Source organism: Taudactylus pleione, unplaced genomic scaffold (assembly GCF_031769625.1).
Source record: "Taudactylus pleione unplaced genomic scaffold, aTauple2 ptg000078l, whole genome shotgun sequence".
Taxonomy (NCBI): Eukaryota; Metazoa; Chordata; class Amphibia; order Anura; family Myobatrachidae; genus Taudactylus; species Taudactylus pleione.
The window spans coordinates 4296931-4313044 of NW_028284480.1; the positions used below are offsets into that span (position 1 = coordinate 4296931).

Consider the following 16114-nt stretch of genomic DNA (forward strand, 5'->3'; position numbering starts at 1 on the left):
ATCACTGGGGAGCAGCGTTATTGATTAGTTACATTTTTATGTGAAAATATATATATTTTTTACACTTCGTAGCGCCCGGAATAAGAGTACAACCGTAGCCCTTTTTGATTTTAGAGATTTCCACAGCAACCAGACTTTGGAAAACTTGTCCCTTTGGACGGTCTAGCATGTTACTTAAATATAAAGTGTAGAAGATTGGAATTGGTTTGTTGTTAATCAGCCATACTATACATTCATTACCTGGTCATCCACTGGACGGGGTATTGGCGCAGCGCATTTGCCTCCTTCTCCATTACAAATACTGGAATCATGTAGACATCCCGGGGTAACAAAGCATCTGTAAAAGTAATAAGGAAATAGGAAGAAACAGTTAGCTGCAAGACTTACCAAGGGCTTTTAGCTTCTGTGTGAAGAGCCCGGAGCTATTGAGTTACAGTCTTTGGTAAGCCCCAAGGGTGTACTTCACACGGATTTCTGTTTGCACCTATGCCTTACCACTTGTTAGGCACAGGCCTTACTGCAAGATATACTGTAATTGAATAACTCTGGACACTTAACCTGGGAGCCAAAAGCCTGCGGTAAGTCCCGTGGCTAACTGAATTCCCCATTATAATATTAGCTGAAAACGTTGAATATTTAATGTATATTATTTGATTCTCTCCACAGCATTTTCATTTTTTTGTTATTTTAGTATGTGATTGAGAGTTCTAAATTGTTAATGTTCTTCAAAGATTTTAGCTAGAGCATTTATCTTACCATGCCAATGCTAATAAATGATGCCCAGGTGGTATCCCTTCCTCCATCTAACTTACAAAGGCTGTACTGCCAATCAAGCAAGCAGATTGTGTTAATTGGTCTATTAATTCCCCAAATTTCCAAACTACAAACAAATAACCAGCCATATACATAAATATATATATACACAGACTGTATATAAAAGGTGCACAAGCCTCTGCCTAAATGCAGATAACCTACACCTGTATGTGCTTCAATCGGACCTAGAGAATTTGTATTATTTGTCCCCAAAGTAGTGCACTACAGTAACAACCTACTAAGAGAAATACGTGAGAAGGGATTTTCAATCAAATATACAAAAATACATTATGCTTTCACAATTTTATGTCCACCTAAAGTATGCCTACGCCAGCAGTTCTCATATTAGAGGAGGAGTCAGCTGTAAAGAACTTTTATTATGTCCATAATCACAGCATTCTTACCATGGCCTTGATCGATGCCCACTGACGGTGACTGAAAAGAGAATACAAAGCCCTGAAGTCACTGCATTCTGTAAGGTTTATCATAATGCTATTTAACAAAGAATGTAGCTAGAAGACAGGGAGATGGGGTTCAACTGCATCAGCCAAACAAGAATGTGTTTTATATTGCAGAGACCCAATCATAAACAAATCTCCATAGACCTATAAAGGAAGAAGTTTATGGTATAGTATTAGTACATAGGTGAGGTGGGATTGCTTCAGTTATACATACTGAAAAGAAAAGTAAACATTGCAGGTACAAGAGCAGAATGGGCAAAGGCAAGGTAAAAAGAAACAACTATATGCATTAAGAAGTCATTTTTAAAAGTATATTGTTGCAATGCTTTAAATTAGTAAAAAAAATGCCAGCATCAAATGTACTATTTGCAGACTATCATCGTACAACTATAGGAACAACATATAATTATGATCACTTTCTTTTACCTAAGAATTAATGTGCTCCATGTAAATAAGATGTAGATCTAATCTAGCAGTATTAATTCCATCTCCCCTGTGTTCTGCATTGGCAGTTGAGTGGCAACAGAAGTGTACATAGAGATCACTGAAGGCTATGGATGTGTGCCAGTGCAGTGCAAACAAAGCTCTTTCCAAAGGGAACGACACAATATACTGTATACAAAGTAACCCAGAGAGTAGCATGTGCACTACTTTCCATTGTTCTTGCTCTGCCATCTGCACTATAGCAGCATCTCTCTACAAAGATCAATACACTCTATTTATGCTGCGTCTCTTCTACAGTCGGAGGTCAGCAATAGGGTAGAATAGACAGCGGTGTGCAAGAGGCCTTCTGCAATTGGTCAAATGCTGCTGACTAGAGGACAATCTGTCTGAGGCTTCTTTGCCTTTTATTCAGTATCTAACTTTTCTGAAAAAATTTCTAGTCCGGTAGTATATGATCACATCAGGACAGCGCTGAGAATGATTATCTGCATATTTTGTGATATATATATATATATATAGTCAGGTTTTTTCCAGATCGTTCCTGTTTTCGAATACGGATTTCTTGGTTACTTTTGAGCACTACATGTTTATTTTCTGCTGTTTTTTTTTATCCATTGTTTATGCAAATCACACAGATGTTTACATTAATATCACATATATCCTTATTATAAAAGGTAGCGTAACAAATAAAGCTTTTGTTTATGTCACTAATTAATCAATTACAGGTAGGATAAATAAAGGAGAGCTGTTGGCAGCCAGGTTCTGAAATCTACATAGGTGAGCTTACTGAGGAATAATGGTGCTATATGCAAGAAAATAATGGGAAAGTGCCCTTTACCTAGACCTAGAAAATGGCATCATTTCATAATTAGAGTATATTATACATTACATGGGACTCATTTATCTTCCTGTGAGCTGTCCTAGGCTACTACACCTATGGTCCAGTCTATTCTAGAAAATTAAGCCCGATATCTAAACCTTCACTTGTTGAAGCGAGTTATCTGCTGAACATAAATAGCGGTCATGCCATTAGAAAGTGACTTGATGGCATGGGAAACATTTGCTGGGAAACTAAAACAAACATAACATATGAACCTTCTACAATTCAGCAGTGACCCGTTTCTCATTTGAATGTAAAACTCATGTATAATAGCTTAACCCCATTGCTGCTGATGCTCTTCTAATTCCTGTGCTGAGCCTATTTTGGCACTTTTTCCACTGGACCCACTCCAACATCAATATGTGTCATTTATATGTACAGTACCCAGAAAAATTACTCTTTTGTTTTCAGTAATTTGAATTTTCAGAAAAATAGTGTGTTTAGATCACCTCACACAACAAAGACAGTCTATTCAAAATGGACAAAAAAAAAAGTTGTTTTTTTTTATTGATATTGCAATAAAGTGAAGTAAAGAATATTTTTGCATCTGGGCACACCACTAGTTCCATCACTGATCTGGGCATTAGAACCCTCCAATCACTGGAATTATTATTGCTTTTTGTTGTGTAGGCTGTTACTACTGAAGGGGCAAATTGTTTGAAAGAGAGGATGCCCCTCATGCAAACATGCTTTCCCCCAAGTGTGTGTAAGTGCCAGGATGGGTGAGTGGACATTTTTAGTGCCTCTCCCCATTTCCTGGTTCTACTCGGGTGTCTGTAGTGCAGGGTGATATTGTCTGGTGATGACCAGGGTGATATTGTCTGGTGATGACCAGGGTGATATTGTCTGGGACTCCCCTCTTTCAAATGAGGGTACCCACCATGAGTTTATTGAAGTACCTCCCCATCCCTGTGTTTCTTCAGTGTAGGAGTTCTATGATCACTAGATAATGAGTTATCAGGGACCATATAGTCTGAAAGAGGAACAGTCTCTCTTTCAAAAACAGGGTGCCATGATGGGGGAGAGCATTCTTAGTGTGCTCCACCAGTCTCTGTCACTTAACATTTGATTTCCGTCTTTTAGCACTGTATGGACACCTCCAACGCTGGGAAGGAGCCAAGGAGGCACTTCTAGGTAAGTATTTGCTCCATTTGAACTCCTACAGAGCCTAGGCTGAGTGAGCCTTGTCCTCAGCAGTTTTAATGTACAGAGGTATGTCCAAATACATCTTACCTCCATGTGCTACAATTCGCGTTAAACATAACGTGAGCGCCTTTCAACTCTGTAGCGCGATTGTCTTTTCTTGCAACTTTTTTAAATTTTTATATTTGCCGTATTCGCAAAGCAATGTGAATAGGATGCACAAGCAGCTTCTGTTGGTTAAAATTATATGCGGCATACCTATATTCTGTGTGTGACTGTGGGTGTATCTGCATTCAAAATGCTACATTACAGTATCAGCAGCTATGACACTATAACGTAGCATTTTGCATGCAGACACATCCGCAGTTGCACACAGAATATAGGTATGCCGCTTATTTTAATCAACGGAAGCAACTTGTGCATTGTATTTGCTTCGCTTTGCGAATAAAAATGCATTTGAAGGTAAAAAGGTCGGATGAAAGGACGCTTTACGCTACAGAGTCACACCATGACACGGTGCGACTAGAAGGGCAGTTTAAGGCGCAAGGAAGTAATATGTATGTGGACACATCTGTACATCTGGAGAACAAGTCTCACTAATCCCTATAGATCAGAACCTTGTCTTAAAGGAAATTTGTCAATCTGTTTCCCAAATAATCTTCAAAAAAATGTTTTTGTTTTTTTTTTCATTTGAATCTCTAGGTTAGCATACCCTCAGTCTAGCACAATATATTCTCACTGTATCTCAGTATCAGAGTGTGATGTATAGGGAGATTAAATACATCCCAATATGGCATTCTAATTGCTGAAGTATGAGAGCTTCAAAAACTTGTCTTGGAGGTCAGTTTATACTTATGGGTAATAATCCAATCACTAAGGGGCACACTTGTGGATACTGGTGCAAAGAAGGGCATGCGTTCAGCATCCCGGCGGTCTGAATGCCGACGCTCTTATTACCGGCGCCGAAATCCTGATGCAGGTCAGAAGCCCGGCGCCATCATCCCGGCCGCCGGGATACCGAAGGTAGGTATTGGGATGTTAGGTAATAGGGGGAGGGTTAGTGTTAGGCACTAAGGGGGGAGGGTTAGGATTAGGCACTGGGGAGGGGGAGGTTAGGTTCAGGCATTAGGGGGGCAGAGGTTAAGGGTATGCACCAAAGAGGGAGGGTTAGGGTAGGGAGAGGGGAAGTGTTACCATACTGACCAACAAGTGTCGGTATGTTAACCCTTTCGAGATGCCGGCATCAGGATTCGAGCACTGGCATCTCATAACAATTCCCAAAGAAGAAAGGTGATGCTGTAATTATTTATCATAAACATCAAGGTGCGAGACATTTCTTTCCATTTTTCCACTGCAGTTTTCACAAACATCCCCCATATAATCTAACATATGCCCCAGTTGTGAGAGACATGCAGAAATTGTTTTGCTGCAATCTCCTTGTGTCTTCAATCACCTCCACAAAGACCTGGTGTAAAAATAGCAGTGATGGGATTCATTTAAACTGAAAGGATGAAGTTAGATGAAAACAAATTCACAATAATCATCTGTTTGCAGACAATGGCTCTCAGAGGGTGGCTGACAAATCTCTCTCATCCCTATTGCATCAATCTGCTGACCACATGTATGGAAATGATGGGCAGCCATGCAAACAGAGGCACAGTAATCCCATTAAATGCTAGGCCAGCTTCAAAGATTCAGAAAATCTACAAGGATAAACTTTCAGGTTAAGCCATTAACAAAGCACTACACACTTTAAGGTCAGATTTTACATGGATAAAGCCGTCAATAGAAGAACCAAGATAGTTTTTGTAATTAATTAAGAATCAATTAGTTACTCAAAAATGTGTATATAAGCTGTGGTCAGAGGTTTACAAGGTTAGTTTAAGTGGACAATTTGGAAATAACCTGATACTTTCGGACAGATAAGACTCCATTATTTGTGTACAATACACATTTCTGTACTGCACATCCCTGGCTTCTGTGTCCTTACGCCTCCTGCATAGCTGCACCTGTGCAAGTGTAGGGAGAGTACAAGGCGGCTATATAACTCATTAGATGATGCAACTACTACCAAGCCTGGCAGCAACCATATCTGTTGTGGGTGGTCAACCACTGGAGCACAGATCCTTACGGATGATGATCATACTATTATCAGTACAGATTTTGTCTGCCACTTCCCAAAGGCCTGCATTACATGTCGCTAATGAAGGGGATCACACAAGCAGCATCAAGTTAGCACAGACTGAGTGGTCACACTATAACTCCCAGCATGGACAAGTAGCACTTTTTTTTCCCTTTCCTTAGGATTTTCAGAGAAAAAAAAAAAAAAAAGATGCCACCTTGCACTTGCAGTTTTACAAATACTGGTATGCTTTGACAGCCAAGGTTATGCTGGCATTTGTAGTTCTACATGTATCAGAATTCCCAAGCAGTTTATGGCTACATGGGCTTGCTGGTACCAGTACTGTCACATGAAATGCTATTTTTGGACTTTAACAAACTATTACCTCAACACCCACATGTTGGCAGCAGCCTCAGTACATAGGCCTCCACCACTGTTTAAAAGAAAAAAAAAAAAAAGGCCTGTTGGTTGTTCTCTTATGACTGCCCTATACTGCCCCAAGCTCGGGGAATTCAGCCCTGGGCTCAACCTGCTATAGACTGGTGCTAGTTGCAGTAAATGCGGTTGGCAAACAGCATGGAGTACCCCCACATAAGTTCTAACCACCTCAGGTTATGAAGACTATGCTTTTTAAAAACATATATATATTTATGTTTCGACCAATTTTTCCTCAAATATACATTAAAATGTTATTCAGAATCATGAAATTGGTGATGACTGGTGTCTTGAATAGGACACCGTATTAGGATATGCTGTTTAAAGCATATCTTCATGTGCTTTAAACATATATACAGTACAAGCAAGTGTATTTAACATACTTAATAAATATAGATGCCACAGAAAATAATCCCATAATTATACTTTATGTGGCACACATCCTACATGTACATTTTGGACACAAATGCACCCCACTCTAAATAACCTCCTTAATATGTAAATTGATATATAACAACAATATATTAAGTTCAACTACAAATACTAATAATGCTATGTAATAACAGTAGTATTAGAGATATATTATGTCAACCATACATAAAATATTTTATAACTCATCAAATATCTAAATATACAACAGGAAGTGGGATCTGTTAGTTACAGCATTTACTCCTATTTTCTATGTCTGCGTTACCATGTGTTAGATTGTAATTGGTGACTCTTAACCACTTAGCTTTTTTTACTTAATATATATTTGAATGCAATTTTAAAAATATATTTAAATATTTTATTTAAAATAAAACAAACAATAAAAGAAATACCCAAGGGGTGTTTTTCACCCCACCATGTCCATAGGTCCCCATTGTAAAATCACCTCCCATCCACCACCAGAAATAGCCCTCCCAGTGGCAAAATATTCCCAGCATTATCACCCCTCACCCCCCTAGTGGTAATAAATCACAATGGGAGAGCCCCACCCTCACCCTCAATGGGCCTCTCACAACAAATGAGAGAGAAAGAAATGTCCTTTTGGTTGGCAATTATAAAATATAACTATTATTGGTTCAATCTAAAAATATAGAAACTTTCTTGAAGTGAAATATAATGAAAACAATTGAATTGTAGATGAACATATTTTTAATCTACAATTCAATTGTTTTCATTATATTTCACTTCAAGAAAGTTTCTATATTTTTAGATTGAACCAATAATAGTTATATTTTATAATTACCAAACAGTGCCCCAACCTAGAGGACATTTCTTTCTCTTTCTTTTGTCGTCAGTGTACTAACATTGTCCTCAGCAGCACCCCCAGTTAGTCTATAAGGAATATCATTTGTGATTCTACAATTTGGGGCTTACTTGCTAGTTAAAGAAACATATACCTACTGGTGCAGAAGTATTCCTAGAATCCCTTTCCCTTTGACCAATGGGCCTCTCCCCTCCCCAAGTGTCACTGTACATATTCTTTATTTTTTAGATTTTACCCCCCCCCCCTAGCCAAAAAATAATTTTTGTTAGGCAGCATAGCCCACTCCCCTATCCACCCACAGTGCTAAGAGATGACACCCCCACCCGAACCCTATTACTTCCCCTCCCCTATTGCATAGATAGCCCCTCCCCTAAATTTATTGCAGAGCTAAGTGGAGCGTGCAACATGTAACATGCAACTCAGTCCCCTCTGAGCAGGGAGGTCGGAGGGACTGATGATTATACATTACCCCTCTGTCCGTGAAGATCAGTGACCAGAGGGAAAATTCAGATCCCTTCCAGTGTCCCTCCAGCCGGCCTCCTGAATGACTGCCCCAGAATGCAGATCACATTCGCAAGGCATTCTGGAGTGTACAAAAAGCATGAGAGGTCGGTGGTCATTGACCGCTGACATCACAGCCGGGCCCCTTCAGGAAGGGAATATTTCCCCATCAGTTTCTGTTCCTGGAAATGACGTGGAGTGAGGGCGGAAGTGCGGTTCCCTGCGCATACAGTCCACCAAAAAAAGAAAAACTTGTCCCCTTGCTGGCTTGCTTAGCTCAACACGATTTGGGCTCTGTGGCGAGCGGAGCGAGCCACAAGATTATATCCCCCTCTATGTCCACGTGGATGGTAGGGTATGACGATGGACAGTAACTGATGACGTCAGGGTACAAAAATTGAAGGGGATCTATCCACTTCCCTTCAGGAAGAGGAAAGTATTTCCTCTTACAGAGTGCCGGAGAACAGCAGAGCCTGATGTCGCATGGGATGAAACAGCTGCAGGAAAAGCCCTCCTTCCTGTCGTCGCATTCCATGCGATGTTGCCAAGCAAGTGGTTACTAGAAAAATCTTTTATTTTGGACGTTTACATTTCAGGAATGCATGCGCTAAATTTAAACCTAGTTTTGCCTTAAAACAAGTTGCTGAAATGTTGCTGCTGCCGCCCGCATCTCGCAGGCTATTACATGGGTTCGATAACTTTATTCTCCGCTGTTCCCCTAACAATCTCAGATGCTACAAACAGGACAAATAATTAAACTTTGCAAACAACAAGAAGTGCAGGATAGTTGGTGCCCTTGATGTGGATATGCATTGCTGCATTTCATATAATATTCCCACAGCTGTAACAACATATTGATGTATAGGATGCTTTTCTAACCAACACACACTAACATTTACTGGGATACTCACAGTTTGTACAAACCTCTGAATGAGAACCCTGGAAGTCAGAGGAGGTGGGAGTTGTGTACTCACTATCCTAACGGCAAGAGAGAGAGAGAACCTCTCAAACACGATAAATACAAAAATTGTTTGTTTCTCTATAGTAAGCAATACAGCACAAACTTGGAATGGAAATAATCATCACTGTTCTATTACAATGCTGACACTTTCCACCTAGGGAAAAAGGCGGACTGTGGTGGGAATACAGTAGTTGAAACAGTCTTGGAATATTGTTGCAAGAGTGATTTGTGACTTCTCTGTACCATCCTATCAGCTATGTGCAGGATAACAGAGTATATACACCGGGTGTGGTAAGTATTACCGGCGGACACATGGCCGGCGCTTCAAATCCCGACAGCGGCTGCCCGGTAAGGGTGAAAATCCCGATCGTCCGAAGGTAAGTATCGCTAACCTAATTCACTACCCTAACCCTCCCTTAGTGGTGCCTAACCCTAACCTCCCCCACAAGTGCCTAACCCTAATCCCCCCTGTAAGTGCCTAAACCTAACCCCCCCCTTCCCCGCTGTCTAAACCTAAGTCTCCCGGGGGGGTGCCTAACTCTAACCCCCCCTTCCCCTAACCTTCCCGGGGGGGTACTTAATGCTAAGTCCCCCCGAGAGCCCCAAACCTAACCATCCCCTCTCCGCGGCTGCCTGCGTCCAGCTTACCTTCGTTCGGTATGCCGGGCGTCGGTCTTCCGGCGTCTGGTTAAGTTTTCAACGCCTGACATTAGTACCACGCCGGGATTACAGTGTCTGGAAGTCGGCGGTCGAAATTTAGACCTTCAGCTTCCGGACTACATCCCTATACACCAAGTTCCTAATATTGGTGCATAAAGTGCCAGCATGAAAAGGAGATTTGTTCTTAACTGTTAAATCCTTTTCTTGGAATCCATAGGTGACACAGGTTTCAACACTGAGTATAGGTGGCTGAACTGGAGTCTAGGCACCTAATAATTAAGTTTCTCTTCCCAGCATCCCAGGCTCCATCTCTCCTATACCCCGGCCCCGGCCCCAGACCAGTGGACCAGTTAAGTTAACAAGCCCAAGGTAAGGAGCAAAAGAGGAAGGAGACGGAAGACATAAATCCGGAGGGTTTGCACGACATCCAAGGAGGCCTGCTCAGAGGAAGAACCCGTTAGCTGGAAGGAAGAGACCACAATCTCCTGGTTGATGTGAAACTGGGATACCACTTTAGTAAGGTAGCCCAATCGCATCCAAAGAACTGCCTGCTTCGAGTGAAGAATAAGAGAAGGTGAGCAACTGTACAATGCGCTGAAGTCAGACACTCTATGGGCCGATGCGATGGCGAGGAGGAAGACAGTCTTCCATATAAGCCAACGAAGGTCCACCAAACTTCCAAGGCACCCACCAAGAGATCTCCCAGATCCCTGGTGCGCGAGGAGCATATCACCAGTTTGTGGTTGTGTCGAGATGCTGTTATGTCAATGACCGGCAGGCTCCAGCCTCACCTTCTTCATGGCTCCCCGATTGCAAGTGCTGCCCTGACTGTTTATGTAGGCTGTCGCTGTCACGTAGCCCGACTGCACTTTGACCGGTCGATGCTGGAGGAAGGGCTGTGCCACGCAAAGAGCTCTGTACACTGCTCGGAGTTCCAAAATGTTGACCTCGAATAGTTTATCTGAGCTGTCCACTGACCTTGAAAAGTTTCATGACCAGTTACCGCCCCCCAATCCTGAAAATTTGCGTCGGTGGTGAGTAGATACAAGTCCTGGATTGAAAAGGGGCTGCCCTAGTCTAGATGGGACTGGTGGAGCCACCACAAGAGGAAATTAAACTGGGCATACTCCACCATGTTGAAGGTGGAGACTAGAGAGCCCAGAACTTGCATATAAGAGTGAACAGACTCAACGTTGCCCCCCCAATTTTTTTTTTTTTCGGTCTGTAAGGACCAAAGCTTGTCCAAGAGAAGGAATGCCTGCCGGACCCTAGAATCCAGTAAGGCTCCCAAATGTAGCATGATGATTCACTCATGAGCATGTAGTAAGGTCTATTGTGAGACGACTGTACTCCAGTAGCACATACAGCGACTGGGCCAGTAGAAGGAGATCATCCTGATAGGGTAGAATTCTGACCTCCTTGCTCTGGAGATGTGCGGTCATGACTTTTGTGAAAACACAAGGAGCTATAGAAATTCCAAATGGCAAAGCGTGAAACTGGAAGTGTTCCTCCCGAACAGCAAAGCACTGGTGACGGTCTCTGATGAGAACATGGATATCTAGGGAAGCTATGAAGTTCCCTGGTTCCAGAGCCAGAATGACGGAGCACAAAGACTCCATGCGTAACTTGGTAACCCAACGGTACCTGTGGAGCGACTTCAGCTTGATGATCAGTCAAAAGGAGCTCTCTGGCTTCTGAACTAGGAAGATGTTGTCATAGAAGCCCATGCCCCTCTGACGGGGAACTGGGATGATGACCCTGGAATGCCTGTAAAAATGTTTACCTCTTACCCAGGTGTCCGTTGTGGTCGCCATCCATGTTTTGGGAAAACACAGAAGTTTGCCTCCCACGCTGGGGTTCCCCAGGTGGATGACCTCCCCTTCAAGCGGCAGGCTTGTCAGTTAGCTTGGGAGCAGAACCTCTGGTGGACCAGGACTGTTTCCCTCCAAGACTGACCCTTGGCCTTACCCTGTATACAAAAGGAGTGAAAAGTAGAAGTTTGCGACCTGGAGGCTGACGCAGAAGGAAGAAAAGCAGTCTTTTATGTGGCAACCGTAGCCTCAATCTTGTCCAATTCTGGGACAAAAAGTACATAATGCTGGTGTCAATGGCCGCCTCGCCTAGATAGGAACCTGCACCCCGGATATGTTCCACCATAGACAACAACTCCGTTCTGTGAACCCTAGAACAGAGGCAGTCTTCTGGGGAAACTGCCCAGCATCCGATTGCCTTAGCCACCTAAGCGGACGTAAGGGCTGGGCATGCAATTGCTCCCGCATTACAGAAAATTGCTATAAGGAAGATCACTAACTTCCTATCCTTTGGATCCTTAGTGAGCATCTACCGGAGGGAGTGACTCCCATTTGGCCCTATCCGCAGCAGGTAGCAGATAAAAGGCAGATATGCACTTAAGAGACTTGGAAGGGCTTGTTAGAATGAGCCCAAGCTCCGCTAGGAGGTTCTCAAGTTGAGAAGAAGGAGTTAACTCAGCCGCAATGTTTAAATACCAGGACTCCTGACGCAGATGTGTGCACAGAGTCTTTGATCGCAAGTGCATATAACTGCCTCAACATTCACCTTTGTTAGGGAATCCCCCGGAATAGAGGAGGCCTAGACATCTGAGGTAACAGAGACATTATTTTCATGATCCGAGGAAACCTCAGAGGCAAAGTCATAACTCGAGAGAGATGTAGAGCTGTCCCATCTGGTAGGCTTGCGTTTGGATGGGCGGTCCTTGTCTAGCATCTTTTTGAGAGATGCTGACATTTGAGCCAGACCCTGCATTGAATGAGTGAAGTACTGCATCCATGGCGGTTCCACGGCCACAGACTGCGAATCACCCAGAGTAGGAAGAACACTGGTGACCTGTCCCACGCCTGCAGGTAGACTAGCAGGCCTGGGGATGGCAAGCTGATTAACTAACGGCAACATTGTCTGTGAAAACGTGGAGGCCATGTCAGTTCCTGATTGGAAGTTGTGGCCGAAAGGATCTCCTGCCATGTAGCTGTATAACTCCGGACAGTGGTCTTGAACCTGAGGAGAAAGCACTGCAGCACAAGTCCTACACAACACAGGAGCACCCCCTCCCAGGGTGCTTTCCCATTGCAAGACAGGTTAACAAAGAACCAAGAATGTCCCAACACATAAAAGTTGCTAAACAGTGGTGTGTTAGTAAAGGGTGGTACAAAGAATGTTAAAGCTCCACAATATATCAAATAAGTGGGTCTATGTACTGAAGAAGGGGATATAAAATGTGTGAATGCCAATAGAGAAAATTGTGTTTACTTTAGTGTAATCAGTATCAGTAGTATAATAAAAACAACCAACTGAAACGTACACACAGATGAGAAATAGGAGACACTATAGGCACACAGAACATTCAATGCAATGAAATAAATTGCCTAATAGTGCTCACAGAGGAGGAAGGAGCTGAATGTATAATCTGATCAGGAAAGTGAGGTATACAGGAAAACAAGGAGCCTGTGCTGCTCTCCGAAGAGGTGCTGTGGCGGTGGATAAAATGGCCGCTCAGCGTCTCTAGGAGAGAGAGGAGGAGTGAGCACTTTGGCAAGATGCCTGCTGTGAGGGAACACGGTTGGGGGAGGGGCTAAGAGGGAAATCCTGCTTCCCCTTCTGGCATGGACCCCAGGGCAAAGGCTTCCACAATTTGTAGTGCGCTGTTACCTAGAAGCTGCCCTGGTGGTCTAGTGGGGGTGTGGAGACAACCTGGGCTACCACTGCCAGCACAAGCAGTTGTCTCCCTCCACGACGGAAAAAGCAGCGATATGTGCGGCTCCCTGCAAGCAGGGAGCCACCTTACCTACTCCCCGCTGCGGCTCCCATGGTCTGCGCTGTGGAGCCCAGGAGGGGTCACTGACCCAGTCGCCAATGCTGCAGCCGCCGGCTCTCGGGCTTTGTGAGCGGCAGTGACGGGCGTCCTGTAGTACATTGATTCACTGCCTACTCAATAAAAGAAAAAAGAAAAGAAACAAAACAAAACTTAAGTGAGGCTGCTTAAAAGCAGCCCTTGTAAAAAAAGTGCCTGCTCCTTGCAGGCACCAAATGAAAACAGGTTCTCTGGTCTTTGGCAGGGTATAGGGGAGGAGGAGCCTGGGCTGCTGGGAAGAGAAACTTAACTATTTGGTGCCCGGAACCCAGCTCAGGCAACTTATACCCAGTGTTGAAGCCTGTGTCCCCTATGGATGACCAGAGAAGAAAATTAAAACTAATATAGAAATACAAGCTTGTTGGCAAGTGTCCTTCATTAAACCAAAGATTTATTCATTTCAATTACATATTTTGGAGACAGAGTATTGTGCATACCGGTTTTTGTACATAATGCAGCCAGCAAGTACATGAGGGAAGCGCTGACAGGTTTGCAAGATGAGAGCTGCCTTCAGTAAGAGAAGTGGATCTACCTGCAAATAAGGAAAAGAATATGAGAATAACCTAAGGGTAAGAATTAGACCTTCCAGGCTATAAAATAGTGTTATTTTTAACAACTTGAAGCAAACATAAGGCACTAAATACACTTAAGCCAACAGATACTAATTTCATCCATAAGCAACAGATACATATAAGGTTACAGCACCAGACATGGAGAGGTAAAGGATCGCTTCCCCCACACCCACTGTAACAACTGTAGACAGCACCCACTGGATTACAGTAAATATCATTATCCTGTGATGTTACTGATTTATAGAACGCCAGCTCTCATGTGCTACAGATGCAGGTTAGGAATTCTGCTCAGTGAATACTGATTAATAGCTCTGAGCATAGAGCCAAATGGCAGAAAACTGAGAGCCACAGCTGAAATACACATACTTGTAATTATAGACAGTAACAAATCCATAGCACTGCGTCCGTAGATGTTATAACATATATCTGCAAATGAAGACCACCACTGTACTGTATATAAGAATACTGCCAAGGGTGGCACAAGGAAAACAAACCTAGAAAATACTACATGGGTGTGAGGAGATCATACTTTGGTTTTGTCCACATGGCTGAAAGTGTTGAAGATTCTGTGCAGGTCAGAGGTGTTCTGTATGTGCTCTATGTAAGTATTCCATTCCTCGCTCAGCTCCAACTGGGTACGAACCTAGAAGCATTAATGTGCGACATATCACGTATGTACCAACATTGAGAATGGTAACATAATACACAGCTGACATGTTACTAATGCTCAATGGATCAGCTTATTGTAGCAATATATTTTATCAACTAAAATACGTGTAATGAATATGTTCGGAACAGTTTATTAACAGGAAAGATATAGGACATTTGCACCAAACAGAATGGGAATATTAACATTACTAGCAGGCCAATAATTACCCGGTAAGCATGCCATAAGGGTCCATTATAAAACCGGAAGACTCCAATCAGATCCTCCAAAAAACATTTGCAACTGACATCCGCAACGTCTACCGAGCATCCGAGTGCCTTAAAGAAAGTATAGGGCAAAGATAAATGTAAGAAGAGTGGAACACACAACTTTATCTATGCATCCTCAGATCAGGTGTTTTACTATAAAACAATAGTACATTGAAGGGCCTATTTATCATTAAATATTTGCAGCATATTCAACAAACACACACGTCTTTGGGGTATAGCCGCAAATATTTAGTATCCCCCATTTCAGACAGCAGCCACCATGCTCATCTGAAGATGGCGTTGTGCTGCTGTAGCCTATGGGCTACATGTTTCTCCCAGTACTCTCCCCGCCCAATGGCTTCCGCGAATGTGTGGTCTGCAGATCACGCATGCGCTGGAGTCCAGCACAGCAGTGGAGAGACGGTCTCTTCACTTAGAGCACATCGCAGGAGGCTCCTTTCGGAGCCCCTGTCCTTGCATGTACAATTTGATAAATGCCGGCGCTATCATCGCATCCTGCAATGCAATCATAGGTGCGGTTATTGTGCCAAGATTGCACTGCAAACGAGATTATTGTTAAATGGGCCCCTTCAGTGAGGGAGATTGGTTTGAAAGAGGCCCAGAGAAAAATATGAAGTGAGGAGAGACCTAAACCTGCGTACACACTGGTGGATATTACTGAGCGATTGCACAATTCCAACATCGTAATCATGCAATCGCTCAGTAATCGTGCAGAAATCATGCACTTTTATGTCGGAAACGACCAGCGATGCGTGCTCCCGCTGGTCGTTTCCGACATTGTCCATCGCCTGAACATGCAGGCCAATCTGCCGATAACGTCAGATTGTCATGTTCAGGAATGATGGACTGTATATGACCAAGTTGTGAGTACGCACTAGTAATACAATTGAAATGAGTGGAAAATTGCTATTACATAATTGATACCAACATCATGGTTCATCACAATAAATAAAACATTTTTTTGGATGACTCTAAGTTGGTGGTGCTCCCTAAAGGTTTGTGCTAAACACATATAAAAGTACTTTCTGCAAGAAGCAGAGGAAAAGGA

At 43.0% G+C, this 16114-nt stretch overlaps 1 protein-coding gene across 5 annotated transcripts in view; it reads right to left on the reverse strand.

Annotated features, from left to right (window-relative positions):
- HPS4 (HPS4 biogenesis of lysosomal organelles complex 3 subunit 2) overlaps positions 1-16114 on the reverse strand; it is a 58570-nt gene that overhangs the window by 18870 nt on the left and 23586 nt on the right. For all 5 annotated transcript variants that reach the window (XM_088467903.1, XM_088467898.1, XM_088467900.1 and 2 more), the window contains 6 exons: positions 15007-15114; positions 14660-14773; positions 13996-14090; positions 8963-9029; positions 1218-1248; positions 241-337 (listed from right to left, as the gene is read on the reverse strand). In XM_088467903.1, coding sequence (XP_088324029.1) covers positions 241-337; positions 1218-1248; positions 8963-9029; positions 13996-14090; positions 14660-14773; positions 15007-15114 — 512 coding nt within the window. The remainder of the gene's footprint in view (positions 1-240; positions 338-1217; positions 1249-8962; positions 9030-13995; positions 14091-14659; positions 14774-15006; positions 15115-16114) is intronic.